The 16780-nt window shown below is 31.1% G+C and overlaps 2 protein-coding genes across 2 annotated transcripts; both read left to right on the plus strand.

Annotated features, from left to right (window-relative positions):
* Positions 1-5735: 5735 nt before the first annotated feature.
* On the plus strand, positions 5736-7691 carry LOC146917920 (uncharacterized). Its single transcript, XM_085716678.1, has 2 exons — positions 5736-7491; positions 7586-7691. The coding sequence occupies exon 1, from the start codon at positions 5850-5852 to the stop codon at positions 7476-7478; it is 1629 nt and encodes a 542-aa protein (XP_085572804.1). The 5' UTR covers positions 5736-5849; the 3' UTR covers positions 7479-7491; positions 7586-7691.
* A 4463-nt stretch (positions 7692-12154) lies between these two features.
* On the plus strand, positions 12155-15088 carry LOC146917921 (putative GPI-anchored protein At4g28100). The gene is made up of 2 exons (XM_085716679.1): positions 12155-12898; positions 14594-15088. The coding sequence occupies exons 1-2, from the start codon at positions 12233-12235 to the stop codon at positions 14930-14932; spliced, it is 1005 nt and encodes a 334-aa protein (XP_085572805.1). The 5' UTR covers positions 12155-12232; the 3' UTR covers positions 14933-15088.
* Positions 15089-16780: the final 1692 nt, after the last annotated feature.

Genomic DNA, 16780 nt, shown 5'->3' on the forward strand with positions numbered 1-16780 from the left:
AAATGATAGCAACACACACATTTCAACATACCTTTTTTATTGGTTGCAATTTGCACGGGTTCCACCAAATCATGTGAGACCCATATAAATTTGGTGGAACTCAAGTGAGTTTTAACCAATCAAAAGAGTGTGTTAAAAAATGTATATTAAAATGTGTGTTACTAACATTCCTCATTATGCAAAAGAAATGAAATTATTTTCCATGAAAACCGGTAAAGGTTATTGTCCCCTTTTTCTTATTTGATTTCTTCAATTTAATTGCAATCAACATTTGGTCTTCACATTTTTTTTTGCCAATCATAGACATTGATAAAATCAAGTGTACGTATTTTCCAAATGGAAAGAAATTATATAGGAAAAACCTTGCATTGAATTATATCATCAGAATAAAAGTTGGAAATTAATATATTTTAATGTTTTTATAACAATAAAAAATAGCACAAGAAAAAAGCGCACCATACAAGTATGTTCCTTTTTTTACTCATATAAACATACTATCTTTTCCCCTAAAAAAACATATTCGTTTTTTTTTTAATAATTTTATTTAGGTGAGATTTTTCTTTTGGTCAATATCTCTCCTTATTTAGGTGAGTTGAGTCCAAAGAGAAAACCTCAGGAATCAAAAAGAGATTACAATGTATTATCCATCGAGGATGTCCTAACGCCGGTATTGAGGATTGTACTCACACTTTAATGAGGGCTGGAGTCAATTTATTATCAACTAAATCAACATATATCGACAATATAAGCACATTCTCAATCACACTACAGATCTTTATATTTTTATTTTTATCTTTATAATAAACATTTGTCTTACATTACATATAAAGTACACATGATGGTCTCTCATTTCCTACCTCATTTCATGCTATGATATTTCATTTTTATAAAACAAAATATTCAAATAAATATTTAAAATTGTCCATGATGATTATTCTAAATTAAATGTTTTTATATCAGCATTTACACAAAAAATCAATTATGTCTATATTTGTTTTTTTTTGGGTCAAGTTATGCCGATATATGTTAATTGTGGGTGTTTACTAATTTGTTAAATAAATGTCTTTCAAGTGGTACTAACATGTTTTCCTAATTCAACTTTCAATTTATGGATTTCTCCCATTTAGTATCAAAAACATATATTCTTGCTCAATGAAGATTTGGTTCAATTGTCGTGAGTTTAGCTTTTAATGCTAACGTGAAAACTTCTTGATGGGTGGTACGTAAGTATCTCAATTAGAGCTCGATAAATCTCGAAATCTATTCTAATTCAGATGAGCCCTTGGAGTCTGACTCACTAAACTTTCACTTATAAAAAATAAATAAATTAAAAATAACAAGTTTTCTTTGTGAGAAAAACATCCGCAATGCAAAATATATTCTTTTATTTTTTTTCAAATGTATTTGATAGTTTTGAATATGTCCACCAACAAGCATATTTTTCTTTTGGTGAATTTTAATGGAATGCTTACTAACAAGTATATATACATCATCGTTCATAAAAAAATAAATAATACACATCATCGTAAATATAGATATTTTCTTCAGTTTGATGTAAATATGATTTATTTTCAATTTAAATGACTGAATAAGTATACCACTTATCTTTACGATCACACCCCTTAATTAAGGGAATGTTTAATATGACGTTTCTTTTTACCATTTCTTTTTTACTTAATTAAAAAAATACCACATCATTTAAAATGTTAAATAAATATGTAATTTATCAGCTCAAGTAACACATCAATATTTTTCCATGGTTACTTTCCAGCAAATACCAAAAGTCTTCTCATGGATAATCACATTAGACTAAGAGTAACCACAAAGATGAAATTGACACCACATATCCGTCCTAATCTTTAACGCACTAGGTATATAAGTTTTCACATTTATATGTTTCTCACCACATACTCTTGCATCCAATATGAAGTTTTAACTCATATATGACATATTAAGTTATTAACATATCTCCTTTACGTGTGAGACTTTGTACATTTGTAATCTGGTAAAATGACCAAATAAGATTAGAGAAAACATAACATGCTATAAAAGTGGGTTGGTGGTGATTTAATGGATGAATGTTTTTATTCTTTTCATTCATGAGAAGAGAGAAAGTAAATTAGAAAAAGATAGAAGACAAAAAAGCAATTCAAACATGAGAGAGATGATAAGAAAAAAAAGAAATGTTTGTGCTTTGTCTATGAGAGTATATAGAATAGAGTGAATTCCTGGTGATTTACGAGTTTGTTGAAGGAGTTCGAAATTTTTTAGTATATATTTTACCAAAAAATTAAACTAAATAAAAAATGTCACATTGTTTTAATAATAAATACAACAACCCTTTATTTTGTCAAATTAGCAAAACACATGCAATTTTTCATTGTCAAATCCAACAAAAGATCAAAAGTGAATGAATTTGAAATAATAGAGGTTAAATAAAAGATATAGCATGAAATTGAATAACAACCAATAACTAAAATTTAAGATAAAAAATTAACAAATGTCATCCAATACCTAACAAAGTAGTTTATCATAATTTTGGGATAATGTTCAGACTTTCAGATGAACCTACATTGAGTTAGATCACCATATTAGGTCAAAAGCAACCATATAAGTGAGATTGCCACACCACATCTTCACAAAAAAATCTTAAGTCATTAAATATATGTGTCATCTCACTTATATGTTGTTCAAAATCTACTATTTTATCCAATGTAGAACGTCAACTCACACTTGATACATTAACATATGTCAATTAAGTGTGTGACTATCCACATCCGTAAATATGTGACATAGTCAAATAAGGTCAATCGTAGGCACATCATGTTCAAAAAGGTAGTTTGATAGTGATTTCATGGAGGCAAATTTATGTTTATTTATTTCATGATAATAGAGAAAGGAAATTAAAAAGAAAAAATAGAATACGAAAAAAGAATTTGAACATGATAAAAATGATTAGGGAAAAAAATATATGTAGCATGCTTTATCCGAAAAATTATAGGGAATAAACTGAGTTGCCGGTAATTATATGGGTTTGTTGAAGGGGTTAAAGATTTTTGGGTAATTATTTTACCAAAAAATTAGACTTAATTAACAAAGCGTCACGTCACTTTCAAATGTCTAATAAGAATGTGCTTTGTCAACTAACATAACACATCTGCATTTTCCATTGTAACATCCCACTAAAGACCAAATGTAAAATAATTTTAAATGATAAAGGTTGAATAAAAAATGGCATGAGAGCGAATGACATCCAAAAACTATATTTAAGTTAAAAAAATAAATAAACAAATGACATCTAAACACCAGCAAAATAGTTCATCTTAATGTTGGGACGACACAGGGAGCTTTTATTGTGTTTGATCCTCATATTATGCAAAGAACAGTCACACAATGGAGATTGACACCACATATCAACTTAAAATATCTAATGAGCTTATGAGTATGTATTTTTTTCAACTCAGCATAACACTTCTACATTTTTCAATTCTTAGATCCCACCAAAGACTAAAAGTAAAATGGTTTGAAATAATAGATATTGAATAAAAAAAACAGCATCAAAGCAAATGACATCCCTAAACTATAAATTTGAAGATGAAAAAAATTTAATAAATGATATCCAAAACTAACTAAATAGTTCATCATAATATTGTGTCTTCTAAGGGAGCCTATTTTTTTTTTATATAATCAGTTTAGGCTAAGATCAACCACAAAAGTAAGATTCACACCACATCTTTATCTAAAATCTTAAGACATTATGTACATAAGTTATCTCAATTATATTTTCTTCACCATCTACCATTGAATTTAATGTGAAACTTTAACTCACATATGACACATTAACATCTCTCTTAAATGTGAGACTTTTTGCATGTGTAACATAGTGGCATATCCAAATTATAAGGACAAACTGAGACCTAACATGAAAAAGGAATTTTTTACATGAGATAGATGGTAAGGAAAACAAGTAAGGGGTGTGTGCTTTAACCTTTAAAGTATAGCAAATGGATTGAGTTGCTTGCAATTTTGTAGGTATGTTGAAGGATTAGGAAATTTTGGGGTAATTACTTTACGAAAAAAATAGACTCAATTAAAAAACGTCACATCATTTTAAAATTTCTAATAGGTATATATTTTTGTAAACTCAAAATAATACATTTATCTTTTTTCATTATCATAATTCACAAAAGACCAAAGTCAAAGAATTTGAAATAAGGAATGCTGAATAAAAAAACAATGAACGTGAATGAAATTCAATAACTAAAATTTAAGATAAAAAAGTTAAACAAATGACATAAAAACTAACAAAACAGTTCATCATGATTTTGGGACTTCTAGGGGATTATGCATAGAGTTTGATCACCATCTTAGATTAAGAGAAACCTCACAAGTGAGATTGATATCATATCTTCGTCCAAAACCTTTAGGCATCAGGAGTGATCTCACTTATATGAAGTTCAAAATCTATTATTCCATCCAATACAGAACTTTAATACACACTTGATAAATTATCATTCAACTATCCACCTCCGTAATTACATGATGTATTTAAATATGGTCAATTGAAATCACAAAATGTTCAAAAAATTTGGTTGGCGGTGGTTTCATGGAGAGGGGTTTATGTTTCTTTCTTCCATGAGAAGAAATAAAGAAAATTAAAAGCAAAAAAAAAATCAAAAAAGGAATTAAAACACAAGGGAAGATAGGCTAAAGAAAATAAGTATTGTGCATTTTTTGTAAGAGTATAGAGAATAGTGTGAGTTGCTGTTTATTTTATGGGTTGGTCGAAGGAGTCCGAGATTTTTGGGTAATTATTTTACCAAAAAATTAGATTCAATTAAACAAACGTCACATGATTTTTTTTAAGGAAAACGTTACATGATTTTAAATAGTCTAATAAATATATATTTTTGTCAACTCAACATAACACATCGACAATTTACCATTTTCACCTGTCACAAAAGTCCAAAAGTGAATAAATTGAAATAATAGACGTTGAATGAAAAAAAAAAACATATGGAAGAGAATGACATATAAAAACTAAACTTTAAGATGAAAATAAACAAATGACATCCAAAAACTAAAAAACCGGTTGATAACAATATTGTGATTTTTGCATAATCCTACATTGAGTTTGATCATCTCAACATACAAAGATAATCCACATACGTGAGTTTGACACCACATCTTAACCTGAACCTTAAGAAATTATGTATATGGATCATATCACTTATATGTTGCTCAACATCTACTCTCACATCCAATGTGAAACTTTAGCTCACATTCAACACATCAACATATCTCACTTAAGTATAAGACTCTCCGCAGCCGACATTTGTCACTGGGATTCACCCATGCTTCATTCGCAAAGTCGAACCGAGTTATAATATCATCAATGAACCTTATGAAAAGAGCCAGCACTGGTGTTAATCTACTCATTAGACATAGAGCAACCACATAAATGAGAATAATACATCTTCATCCAATATTTTAATTACGACGAAATTCTAGCCCGTGCTTGGCACGGGTGTCCATACTAGTTATTCATTATATTTAATCACTTATAATCAATTTAGTCTCTAAGTGTTGATTGAACTTTTTTTTAAGTTACAAAAGTCTTTATTTCATTTTTTTTGGTGGTGTTGAGTTTGAACCTGCATATATGTATATGTTATTTTCAACTGAGATAAGCTCAGAGATACACAAAGTTAGTTTGTCAAATACCGCAATACTTTTTCAGTAAAAAATTCTTTTAAAAGCCTTATCCAATAGTTTGATTCCACGAAATTCACCATTCTTTTAGAATCTGAATGCAAAGCTAGGATCATTTACACTGTCAGTGTTTGGAAATGGCATTCACTATGTCATTGTTAAGGTACGCAACTCCCAATTCGTTTCTTCTTCTTCATCGTGGATTACACATTCAACCTCTTCCTTCGTTCATTGATAATGTTGATGATGCTGTTTCTTCGTTCAATCGCATTCTCCATATGAAGAATCCTACCCAACCTATCTTCGAATTCGGTAAAATTTTATCTTCCCTTGTTAAGTTGAATCAGTTCAACACTGCTATTTCATTCTCTCGTCAAATGGAACTCAAAGGAATTCAACCTGATATTTTTACTTTCAACATTTTGATTAATTGTTTCTCTCGTCTAAATCAACTCAATTTCGCGTTTTCTATAATGGCCAAGATTTTCAAGCTAGGTTTTCAACCTGATACTGTAACATTCAATACACTTATCAAAGGTCTTTGTCTAAATGGCGAGGTTAAGAAAGCATTTCACTTCTATGATGATGTTATAGCAAAGGGATTTCATCTGGATCAGGTCAGTTATGGGACATTAATTAACGGGTTATGTAAATCCGGAGAAACACAAGCTGCCCTACAGTTGCTTAGAAAGATTGAAGGGTTGTTGGTCAAGCCTGATGTCGTCATGTACAACACAATCATTGACCGTCTCTGTAAAGATAAGCTTGTTAGTGATGGCTATGATTTATATTCTGAAATGATTGTTAAGAAAATTTGTCCTGATGTCGTCACTTACACTACTCTAATATATGGTTTTTCCATTTTGGGTCAAATGAAAGAAGCAATTGGTTTGTTAAATCAAATGACGCTGGAAAACATCACTCCGGATGTTTACACCTTTAATATTTTGATTGATGGTTTATGTAAGGAAGGAGAGGTGAAAAAAGCTAGAAATGTGTTGGCTGTTATGATAAATCAAGGAGTGGAACCTGATGTTGTTACTTATACTTCTTTGATGGATGGGTATTTCTTGGTAAAAGAAGTCAACAAGGCCAAACATGTATTCAACACTATTTCTCTAAGGGGAGTGACTCCTAATGTTCTTAGCTACAGTGTCATGATTAACGGATTATGTAAGAATAAAATGGTGGATGAAGCCGTAAATCTCTTCAAAGAAATGCATTCCAAAAATATGGTTCCTGACACTGTAGCATACAATTCCCTAATTGATGGACTTTGCAAATCAGGGAGGATATCTGATGTTTGGGATTTTATAGATGAGATGCATGATAGAGGTCAACCAGCTAACATAATCACTTACAATTCCTTATTAGATGGATTATGCAAAAACCATCAGGTTGACAGGGCAATTGCATTATTGAAAAAGATGAAAGACGAAGGAATTCAGCCAAATATATATACATACACTATACTTGTTGATGGACTATGCAAAAATGGAAGATCTAAGGATGCACAAAGGGTCTATCAGGATCTTCTATTTAAGGGCCACCGTCTAAATATTAGAATGTATACTGTGATGATTAATGGGCTTTGTAAAGAAGGGTTTTTTGATGAAGCGTTGTCCTTACTCTCGACAATGGAAGACAACGGTTGCATGCCTGATGCTGTAACTTACGAAACTCTTATCCATGCTTTGTTCAAAAACAACAAGAATGATGAGGCTGTGAAGCTTCTTCGTGAAATGATTTCTAGAGATCTACTCTAAAGAGTAAAACTAGGTAAGATGTTTTCTAGTTACAATTTGTTATTACGAATTTTAAAACAACCATCAAATATTTATTTGCTTTTACTGCCACTTAAAATGGAAAATAGCTTCTGCAGCAAGCTAACTACAGCTTTCTTTTTGGTAAAAGTCATGTGTTGTAAGGTTCGTATTCATTACTCTTGTTTACATGTTCTTTACTCTTGTTCTTGCCAATTCCCAAGTTTGCTGAATTTATAGTTTTATAAGTTATAACTTATTACTTAAATGCATATACAATTAATCTGAAATGTTAGAAAGCTGATTTATGTATGGCCATACATAAATCTGAAATGTCAGTAAGGCGAAATGTATGACCATACATTTCAGTGATTTATCTGAGTATCATCCCCAAATACTACAAGAATACCCCCATAGTTGAGATTAAACAAGCTTCATGTATCTGAGGTATGAATGTAGTAATATTGAGAATTCCATTCTATCCATTTCTCAAACTCACTTTTCTTTTATGATCTCAGGCAATGCTACTATTCTATAATGGTTTTTAAATTATTTATTTCCTAGGCAAAATACATGGTACAATTTTACTTCTTGTTCTGATTTTGGAACTTCCTTTTGTTATTCGAATTTGATTTTTTAATACTTTATATTGTGCTTAATCGCCTAGCATTTGTTGCTAGCTTTGATATTTACAACTACGGCTTCTGTCGTCACAACTTTTGGTTTTATGTATTAGCTTAGGTATTTTTTGCATTTACTCTTCCTCGTAGGGCATGTCTTGGCAGGACTTTTTACCTCATACAAACAATTATTAGTTTGGGTTTCGTGATTCATTTATCATGTTTTAGCTGAAAATAGCATACTGATGTATGTGTCGACTCTGTAGTTGATAGCAGCGTCATGTAGAGGCCCTTAGACGTTATGTGAAACATCACTGTGTTGTGTTTTTGAGTAGCGGATGCAGGGCTGAAAAGTGAAGCAAACACTCCATTGTCCATTGGATTTGTGTCAGTTGCATCTACACTTTTTTGCTCATATAAACATGTAACCTGATTGCCCTTGACTGGTTTTTAGCCACAGCTGTATGGTGGTAATTTCTTAACTTGACTGCGATGTCGTCTATCTCCTTCCTTGCCTTCATTTCTTTGCTGATTTTCCTTCGTTTAGTATAGGAAGCAGGATGTAGAACTCATGCATACAGAATGTATATTATAATGTAATGTAAAGCATTATGTATACATGCTATAATTGAGTAAACGGTAATTTTGATACTTAAATGTGTGAAGGTGCTGTCAATATATTCTTTGAATGTATCAAAATTACAAGTGTGTCTTTTTTTAGTGATTTAACAGACCAAATTGGCTAACAGAAGATACATTCAAGGATAAACTAACAGAAGACACATTCAAGGGCCAAGTTGATTAAAAACACATTTGTGGGAGGCGTTGTATTTAAAATTACAAAAACATCCTCTAATGTGTCTCTTGTTGATCAGTTTGTTCTTTAAATTTGTCTTCCATTAATAATCAGTTTGGTTCTTAAATTTGTCTTTTGTTAATTAGTTTGGTTGTCAAATGTGTTTTTTGTTTGTTAGTTTAGTCATGTTAAGGCACTCTGGTGCTTAAGTGAGATTGTTTCTCAACTGTTTGCTAGGAGAAGTGGAATATGATGCATACCTTTGGTTAGATGGGATTATGTATTGTTTTCTTGTGCTGGGTACCTTGGGGCTTAGGGCTTAGGGCTGAATATTGGCTTAGAACCAAAGGTAGATATCCTCTATTGTGAGGATATATGTCATCACTCTTAGATGCAATTGTTGCACAATCATAAAAAGGATTCTGGTATGGGGAATTGGAGGCAACTAGGGTCTGACTCTTCTTCATGAGTTGAATTATGATTAAGCTTATATCATCTTTTTATGTATGCCGTAATATGCAAGATTGAGGTATTTAATTAAAATGTTTTTTTCCCACCCTTCAGGTTTGGTTCGGACTTATATGTATTGTAGGGCGTTTTTAACGTGTTTATACACATTTCGGATTATATAATCCGAAATGTTGTAGGGCGCGCGAGAAACTGATAGGGTGGGATAAGAAACTGTCATTTGATTAACATTTAGAAAATATGTGTCTTCGATAGAGGTGGGTATATGTATCGGAAACTTGTTTAATCTGTGGCCCAGGTGTGTTGGACTTTTTGAACCATGTGTTGTGGTTTATGTTTGCAGATTCACAAGTTAGTCTGTGACTTGTGTAACTACACTTTTAAGTGTTGGAGTTATTTTTAAGAACCATTTGTGGCTCTTTTAAGTTACTGATAAAGTTATCAATAATAGTAGATTTTTATCTTTTCTTAAATACCAGTTTTATAATGCCAGTTTTTTAAAATTTTACAAAATCTTAAAAATATATATGTATTGTCTCCCATGAGTCCGTTTAACCACAGACCAACGTCGGGCAAATTCAAACCAACATATCATAACTCGTTACTTTTCGTGTACGGATCAGACCGCTCTATTTAGCGTGCGACATTGAACAAACCGAATAGAATTGGGCAGAGTAGTTCATACACCCACATCTAATTTTCTATAAGATATAAGAAATAGAAGAGATTTTGTATAAGATTTAATAAATATAACAGTTTGAATTATAAATATAACAGTTTTTTTTTTAAGGATAAATATAACAGTTGTATAAAATTTATATTTGTAGTTTTATTATTGTCAAGATAAATATCACAGTTGGAATCATAAGCATTACATATTTTAGTGTATGTTTTAGGAATGCAAAAAAGTTGTCTCAAAGGTATTAAAATGAAATAAAAAAATAAATAGTTTGCAATTATATACCAATAATCAATCTAAAATTTTGTTATAAATATTTGAAAAATGCTAAAAAGTGTCATTTTAATGGAGATTAGTGGTTCTTACTAATATTACTAGATGGTACATTTTTATCTCCACCGAATGTGTGATTAGAATAAAATAATTAATGTCCAACCCTAACTGAAAAGGAAAAAAAATCTTAACATACTAACATTTCACGCAAGGTATGAATAAAACCAACATTTCAATCTTAACAAATAAGAACAAGTTTTATCAATCAAATGAGCATAAGGGTGAGTAGGTAGGATCCCGTCCTTTATAAAAGCCAAAGTTTTTTTAGAGTAGGACTCACATATGATATTTCTAAAATCAAGATCCAAAGTGACTTGTAACCTATTAGAAATAGCACGAAGCTCCGCATTAATATTAGTAGTATGACCACAACTTTCAGCAAAACCAATGATCTAACCACCCATAAAACCCCCAAATCTTGATCAACTAGGGTTATTAATCGAACTACCATCAACATAACTTTAATCACGTTATTTGGAGGAGGCTCCCAAGAACCCAATCTCGGAGTATGGATAGGAGAAGGACCACCAAAAATCTTCTTAGTTGAATTATAAGGAGAGTAAGTTTGGGTAAGAATAAACCAGATGGGGTAATTAATGTCAGAGAAAATTTCGTCATTTCTAAACTTTCAAATAAATCAACATCCAACAAAAAAGAGTGCCGACCGGTTACATACATCTTGAACAACTGGATGATTAGTTGATAGGGTGGAACGTGGGTTCAATCCGCTCCATGCATTTAGTGTGTGTGACTTGTCTTGTGTCACTAAACTCTTTGGAAAAAAGGAAGTAAAAGATGATAAAGCTATATTCATTGTTTACTATGATTATGAATGACATGTAAGAGAAGAATAAAGTTTGCAACAACTGCTGGTGGAAACAATTAAGACATGTGCACTCTCTCTCGTGCTCTCTCACTCAACAAATTTAAAAACCCTCTCATTCATGTGAAAACTCTAACCATCCCTCTATAGCCAACCACAAACAATAATTCATCATTAAATACAATTTACCTAACCTACTAGTAATGTCTTGGCATGTTAGTCCCTATCCACATATATGCCGCAGTAATAAAGGTGTTCAAATCATATTTTTAAACCCTAACTTCATTTTAAGGGGAAGTTTTGCATAATCACAAACATTTTGGTCACACTACTTAAATACACATATTTGAAAGAAAGAAAAAAAAATAGAAAGAAAGAAAGAATTAAATGATATGTATTTCTTTGTTGGTGTGTCAAATTATGTGTTCAAATAGTTGTGACCAACTAAGTATTTTCATCATTCTGAATTCAAGTAAATTTATACTAGATTTGAGTAAGTATGATGATGTATAAGTCTAATTAATCTAAGATCGAATCTAAGTAATTATGAATGTTTATTATCTAGTTATGTTAAAAAGAAAAGAAAAAAGTCCATGCAATTGATTAATATATCATATACATTATAATTACTTACTTTGAATCTCACTCACAAAAAGCTAGCTCTAAGCAACCAAACATTTTTTATCCTTTGCTTTGTTGTTAAAAATATAATTTCGTCTATGAAATTTTAACCATCGGTCAAATTAGGTTGTTTTTTTAGATAACATGATATGATACATTAAATGAATATGTGACACTTGAAATTAAGAACTTCACATTGTCGTGTCTCTAAAGACGAAATTGCTAATCCCTACAAATTAGAGACTAATTTTACCTATGGTTACAATTTCAAAACTAAATTCACTATAGACTCATTTATTTTTCTTTGCTTTTTCCTTTGTTCCTACCCAATATATATAACTTAGACTCTTCATTTTTTATCACAAGAAAAAGTACACTTTCCTTCCATTCTCATCATCTTAGGCCTTCAACACCATCATGTTATTATCACTTCCACTTCCATATCTCATGATCCTTTTCCTCTACATTCTCTTCTTCCCTTCCTACATGAGTCTCACTCATCCTAACTCAACATCATCAACCCTTAATCCCATTTTCCCAACAACATTAACAATCCCTTCATTCCAAGAACAATCTTATGTTAAAGGGTGTCCTTTATCTCTCTCAAATGAACTCTTCAATGGCATAAAAAGTGCATGTAGTTCATCAAAACATGGTTCTAACAGTAAACTCGACCGTAGCCGATGTTGTCCGGTTCTTGCAGCATGGTTATACTCTTCATACTCCTCCACTGCCCTTGGAAGCCATTCATCATCGTCGTCGTCGTCGTCAAGATCATCATTTGACATGCCTTTGGTACCAGATGACTCAGAAACATGTGTGGATGGTTTGGAAAAGGCTTTGAAAGTGAAAGGAATTGAGCTTATAAAGCCAAATGAGAGTTGTGATTTGGTGTATTGTTATTGTGGAATTAGGCTGCATCCTTTTAACTGTCCTGATGCATTTTCTGTTACAAAAAGTGGAGAAATTGTTGGAGATGGAAGTGTTAGAAGGTTGGAGAAGAATTGCTTGAGTAGGAAGAAAAATGGTAATGGATTTCAAGGTCTTGGAGGATGTTCTAAGTGCTTGAATAGTCTCTATTTGGTGAGTTTTCCTTCTAAAAAATTATAACTTTTTTCTTCTATGGTATGTTTTGATGTTCTTTTGTTTGGTACTTTGTGACATTGAATTTGATGGATCTTGTTGAAAATTGATGAAGATTGGGCTCTGCTTGGATAAACAACTTAATTAAGTGTTTATAATATCAGTACTTACCATATACTCCAGAATAAAATATAAGCAAAAATAGTAGTTAAAAAGTTGATGTGTGTGGACTAAATTTTAAACCATCATTTTTGCTTATATTTCGTTCTGGAGTAAGTGTTTCATGGGCTAGCTTATTTGAGTTTATCTATTGACATAAGCACCTGTGAGCTTGTTTGTTAGAGTTTACGAAAACAACTTATGCATTGTCAATAAGTTGTTTTAATCTTATTTCCATAAGGTCTCTAGCATAGCTTATTAAAACAGCTTATAGTTTATATGATAAGAGTTTAACTTTATTTTATATTTTGTAATAGAAATAGATTATACATAAACACTTGTATGGTAAACATTTATCCTATAAGCGATAAATTAAGCTGTTTATCCAAACATTAAAGTATGATGGTTGCTTTTTGAAGTGTTTTTTCAATGCTTTGGAGGTGTGTAGTTCATAGACTACTGGTACACTTTAATGTCATAAAATCAAGCTATTAAATAAACCTTAATGTTTCTAGAAATTAAGCACATGCAATGTCACTATCTTGGTACAACAGAATAACTTTAGGGTCTGTAGTTTAGATATGGAGAAGACAGTTGAGTGTTAAGTGTATTCAAGTGTCACTTTTGCTAACCCTCTCTTTTGATAACTTTGGTTGCAAAATAATTTCAAGGAAAGCTTCACATTAAGTAGATATATGACTCAAAAAAAATGGTCCTATATTTCTAAAAGAAGATTTATTGTTGATCAAAAAAAAAAAAAAACAAGATTTATTTGTTATGATTATGACAATAAAGTGTTATTAGTAAAATATTAAACCTAGTCAATTTGGCTGTTCTTCTTCTTAGACTTCCCCAATCATAAATATGTTTCTTAACTTAGTAATTTAATTTTATAATCTTACATTATCATCTAAGAACTTACTTCCTCCGTTTCAAAATATAAGCAAAATTTACTTTTTAGATTCATTCATTTAATGATGCATGTGGTTCATAATATGGACCACATACATCATTAAATGAATGAACCTAAAAAGTGAATTTTGCTTATATTTTGAAACGGAGGGAGTATTTCTTAATGCAAGGTGTCATAAATGTTGTTTGTTGCATTTCAAGACATTATTCTAAGTTTCTGCCTCAACCAATAAAATAGATAAACAATTGGATTTTGTGAAGCACTCTTTTTTTTTTTTCCAAATGTAAGTGGTTAATTTATTAGAGCGAGAGGGAATTTATTAGCAGCAGAGATCGAACCCTAAACCTTCTTCTGAATACACCTTCGTCGTCCCAACCCGTATTAGCAGGCTACACCTTCGGACACACATTTTGTCACACACTTAAACTTTGATTAGGTAGTGATCTAGTGTTTTAACCTTGAAGTAGAGTTTTGAAGATTTCTCTTTGAGTAGATATTACATCAACCAAAATGTTTGTTACTTAAAAAGCTATGATGCACCAAACCACTTTTATGCTATCATCATTCATATTATATGCCACTTTTGTTTAATATTCTAATATTGAAACATTACTTCTAAGCAGCTTAACAAAAAGACTTCAAATTCAAGCAAAGAAGAAGACAGGACCACAAAGATTCACAACAAAGATTGTGAGCTAATGGGCTTGACATGGCTTCTATCGAAGAATCGGACGGCTTATATTCACACGGTTACTAACGTTCTTCGTGCTTTGTTGTTGAACAAAGATGGATCTAAACCACAATCATGCACTCTAAATAGTGATGGAATGCCTTTAGCTGTTGATTCATCTGAGTTCTATGATCAATCTTCATCAACCAAACTCCAACCAACTTTGTCTCTTTCTTTGTTATTGTTACTTTGTTTGGTACAATGTATGCATGTTATTGTGCTATCTTCATGACTCAAATCAGAACAAAACGATATTGATCTCACATATGTCATTTTGTAGATTTTATAATCCCTCTTTTGGTGCTTAGGACTGCAATTTTATGTTGTTAGTAATTGAGATAGTGCAAGGGTAATTAATTGATATCAAAGAAAAATACTAGTAGTATCTAATTCTCTTTTTCAAGCACATTGTCTTTTATTAGTTGAAATTTATGAATATCATTTTTATATGACAATTCTGATTTAGTGTGTTTGAAAAATTGTCAAATCACGATGTCGACACACGTTTTACAAACACTCCAAAAAAAAAGTAGCTTTACAAATTTTCCGGTCAAAATACACGGGGATGCGAGAATGTCAAGTGTGATATGTATCCAAACACATATTTTCTTCGATCACATTTATAAGTAAAAAATTACTTGTTAAGTTCATTGAATACAAAATGTATTTGGACTATAATATATATCAAATACATTATACATTCAAGGAACCTAAATATAGTTTTTTAGGTATAAATGTGAAGGATAACTTTTTGTATGCTTAGAAATATTTTGTCACAACCAATTAGTGTGACTTATTTTGAAAATATTGTGACTATAAAGTAAAAGAATGTTTTTTTTTTTTTTTTTTTTTTTGAGGGAAATAAAGTAAAAGAATGTTGTTAGAAGCTAGCACTCAAAAATATAGAGTTTTTATTTTGGTGGGCCAGAGACAAGTGCATTGTTTTAAAAGGGAAACATTAGGGACTTGTTTGTGTGGCTTCCCTTTGAGACTTTAATGAGCTTCACAAGATATTTATGAACGTTACTTTATATCCATATACTCCCTCCGGTCACATTTATAAGCAAAAAAATATTTTTTAGATTCATTCAATTCTTAATGTATTTGACCTATATATTGACCAAATACATTAAGAATTGAATGAATCTAAAAAGTGTTTTTTTGCTTATAAATGTGACCGGAGGGAGTATGTTCTATTGTCTACACTTAATGTGGTGAGGTGGTAGAGAATTGTTGTTAGTTAAATTATTCCATGGACAAAGATTTGTCACAAGTTCAGTATGAAGAGAATTGAATTCAGCAAATGAGGAAAAACCTCATGGTAAAAAAAGAAGTTAAATGACATTTTGTCTATATTATACTTGTGGAAGATATAGAAAGATAAAAAACAGTGGATCCATAGATTATATTGGTAAGGCTATGTTGACCATGATAATTAAGCTTATATCCATATTAAAGTTGGAGTAAACAATGGTAACTAGAGCTTAATTGGAAGATATAAAATGTCAATAGTAAAAATGGTCTTCTAAATATGTATTAAAGTAGCATATTCATAAAAATAGTAAAAATGGCCGTTTTGTAGGAATGTTTTGTATGCAAGAAAAATTCTTGTAACAATTGCACGTAGGTTATTATGAAAAATCACAAAGTTGGTGATTTCTATGCTGTAAATTACGAATTTTCCTTTCTCGGTTTCTCCCGACTTGTAAAGAGCAAATAGGAGGTCAAAAGAGCAATCATCTAAAATACTCACTTGTTAACTGGGCCTTCACTTTGGACTCTCGGGTGCTGCTTTGGGATATGATTTTGGGCTTAACCCATCTGTAATGGAAAGTAGGAAATTGCTTTTTAGCACCAACACAATTGGTCTTTTATGCAAGTGTCATTGGTTGAGGGACACTTAAGCGTCGTTCGTCTAACCAACAGAAGTTAAGTGTCATTTGAAACTTTTTAGACCGTTTCAATCACTTTTTAAATTGGTTTAATCAATTAAAAAAGTATCATGAACGACAGTTAACTGTCGTTTAAAGTAAATGAGGAATTTTGGTGTGTCTGAGAGCAATTTTATATACATAAAAAG

This window comes from Medicago sativa, chromosome 6 (genome assembly GCF_051527215.1).
Source record: "Medicago sativa cultivar Bolivia chromosome 6, Bolivia_mono, whole genome shotgun sequence".
In the NCBI taxonomy this organism is placed as follows: Eukaryota; Viridiplantae; Streptophyta; class Magnoliopsida; order Fabales; family Fabaceae; genus Medicago; species Medicago sativa.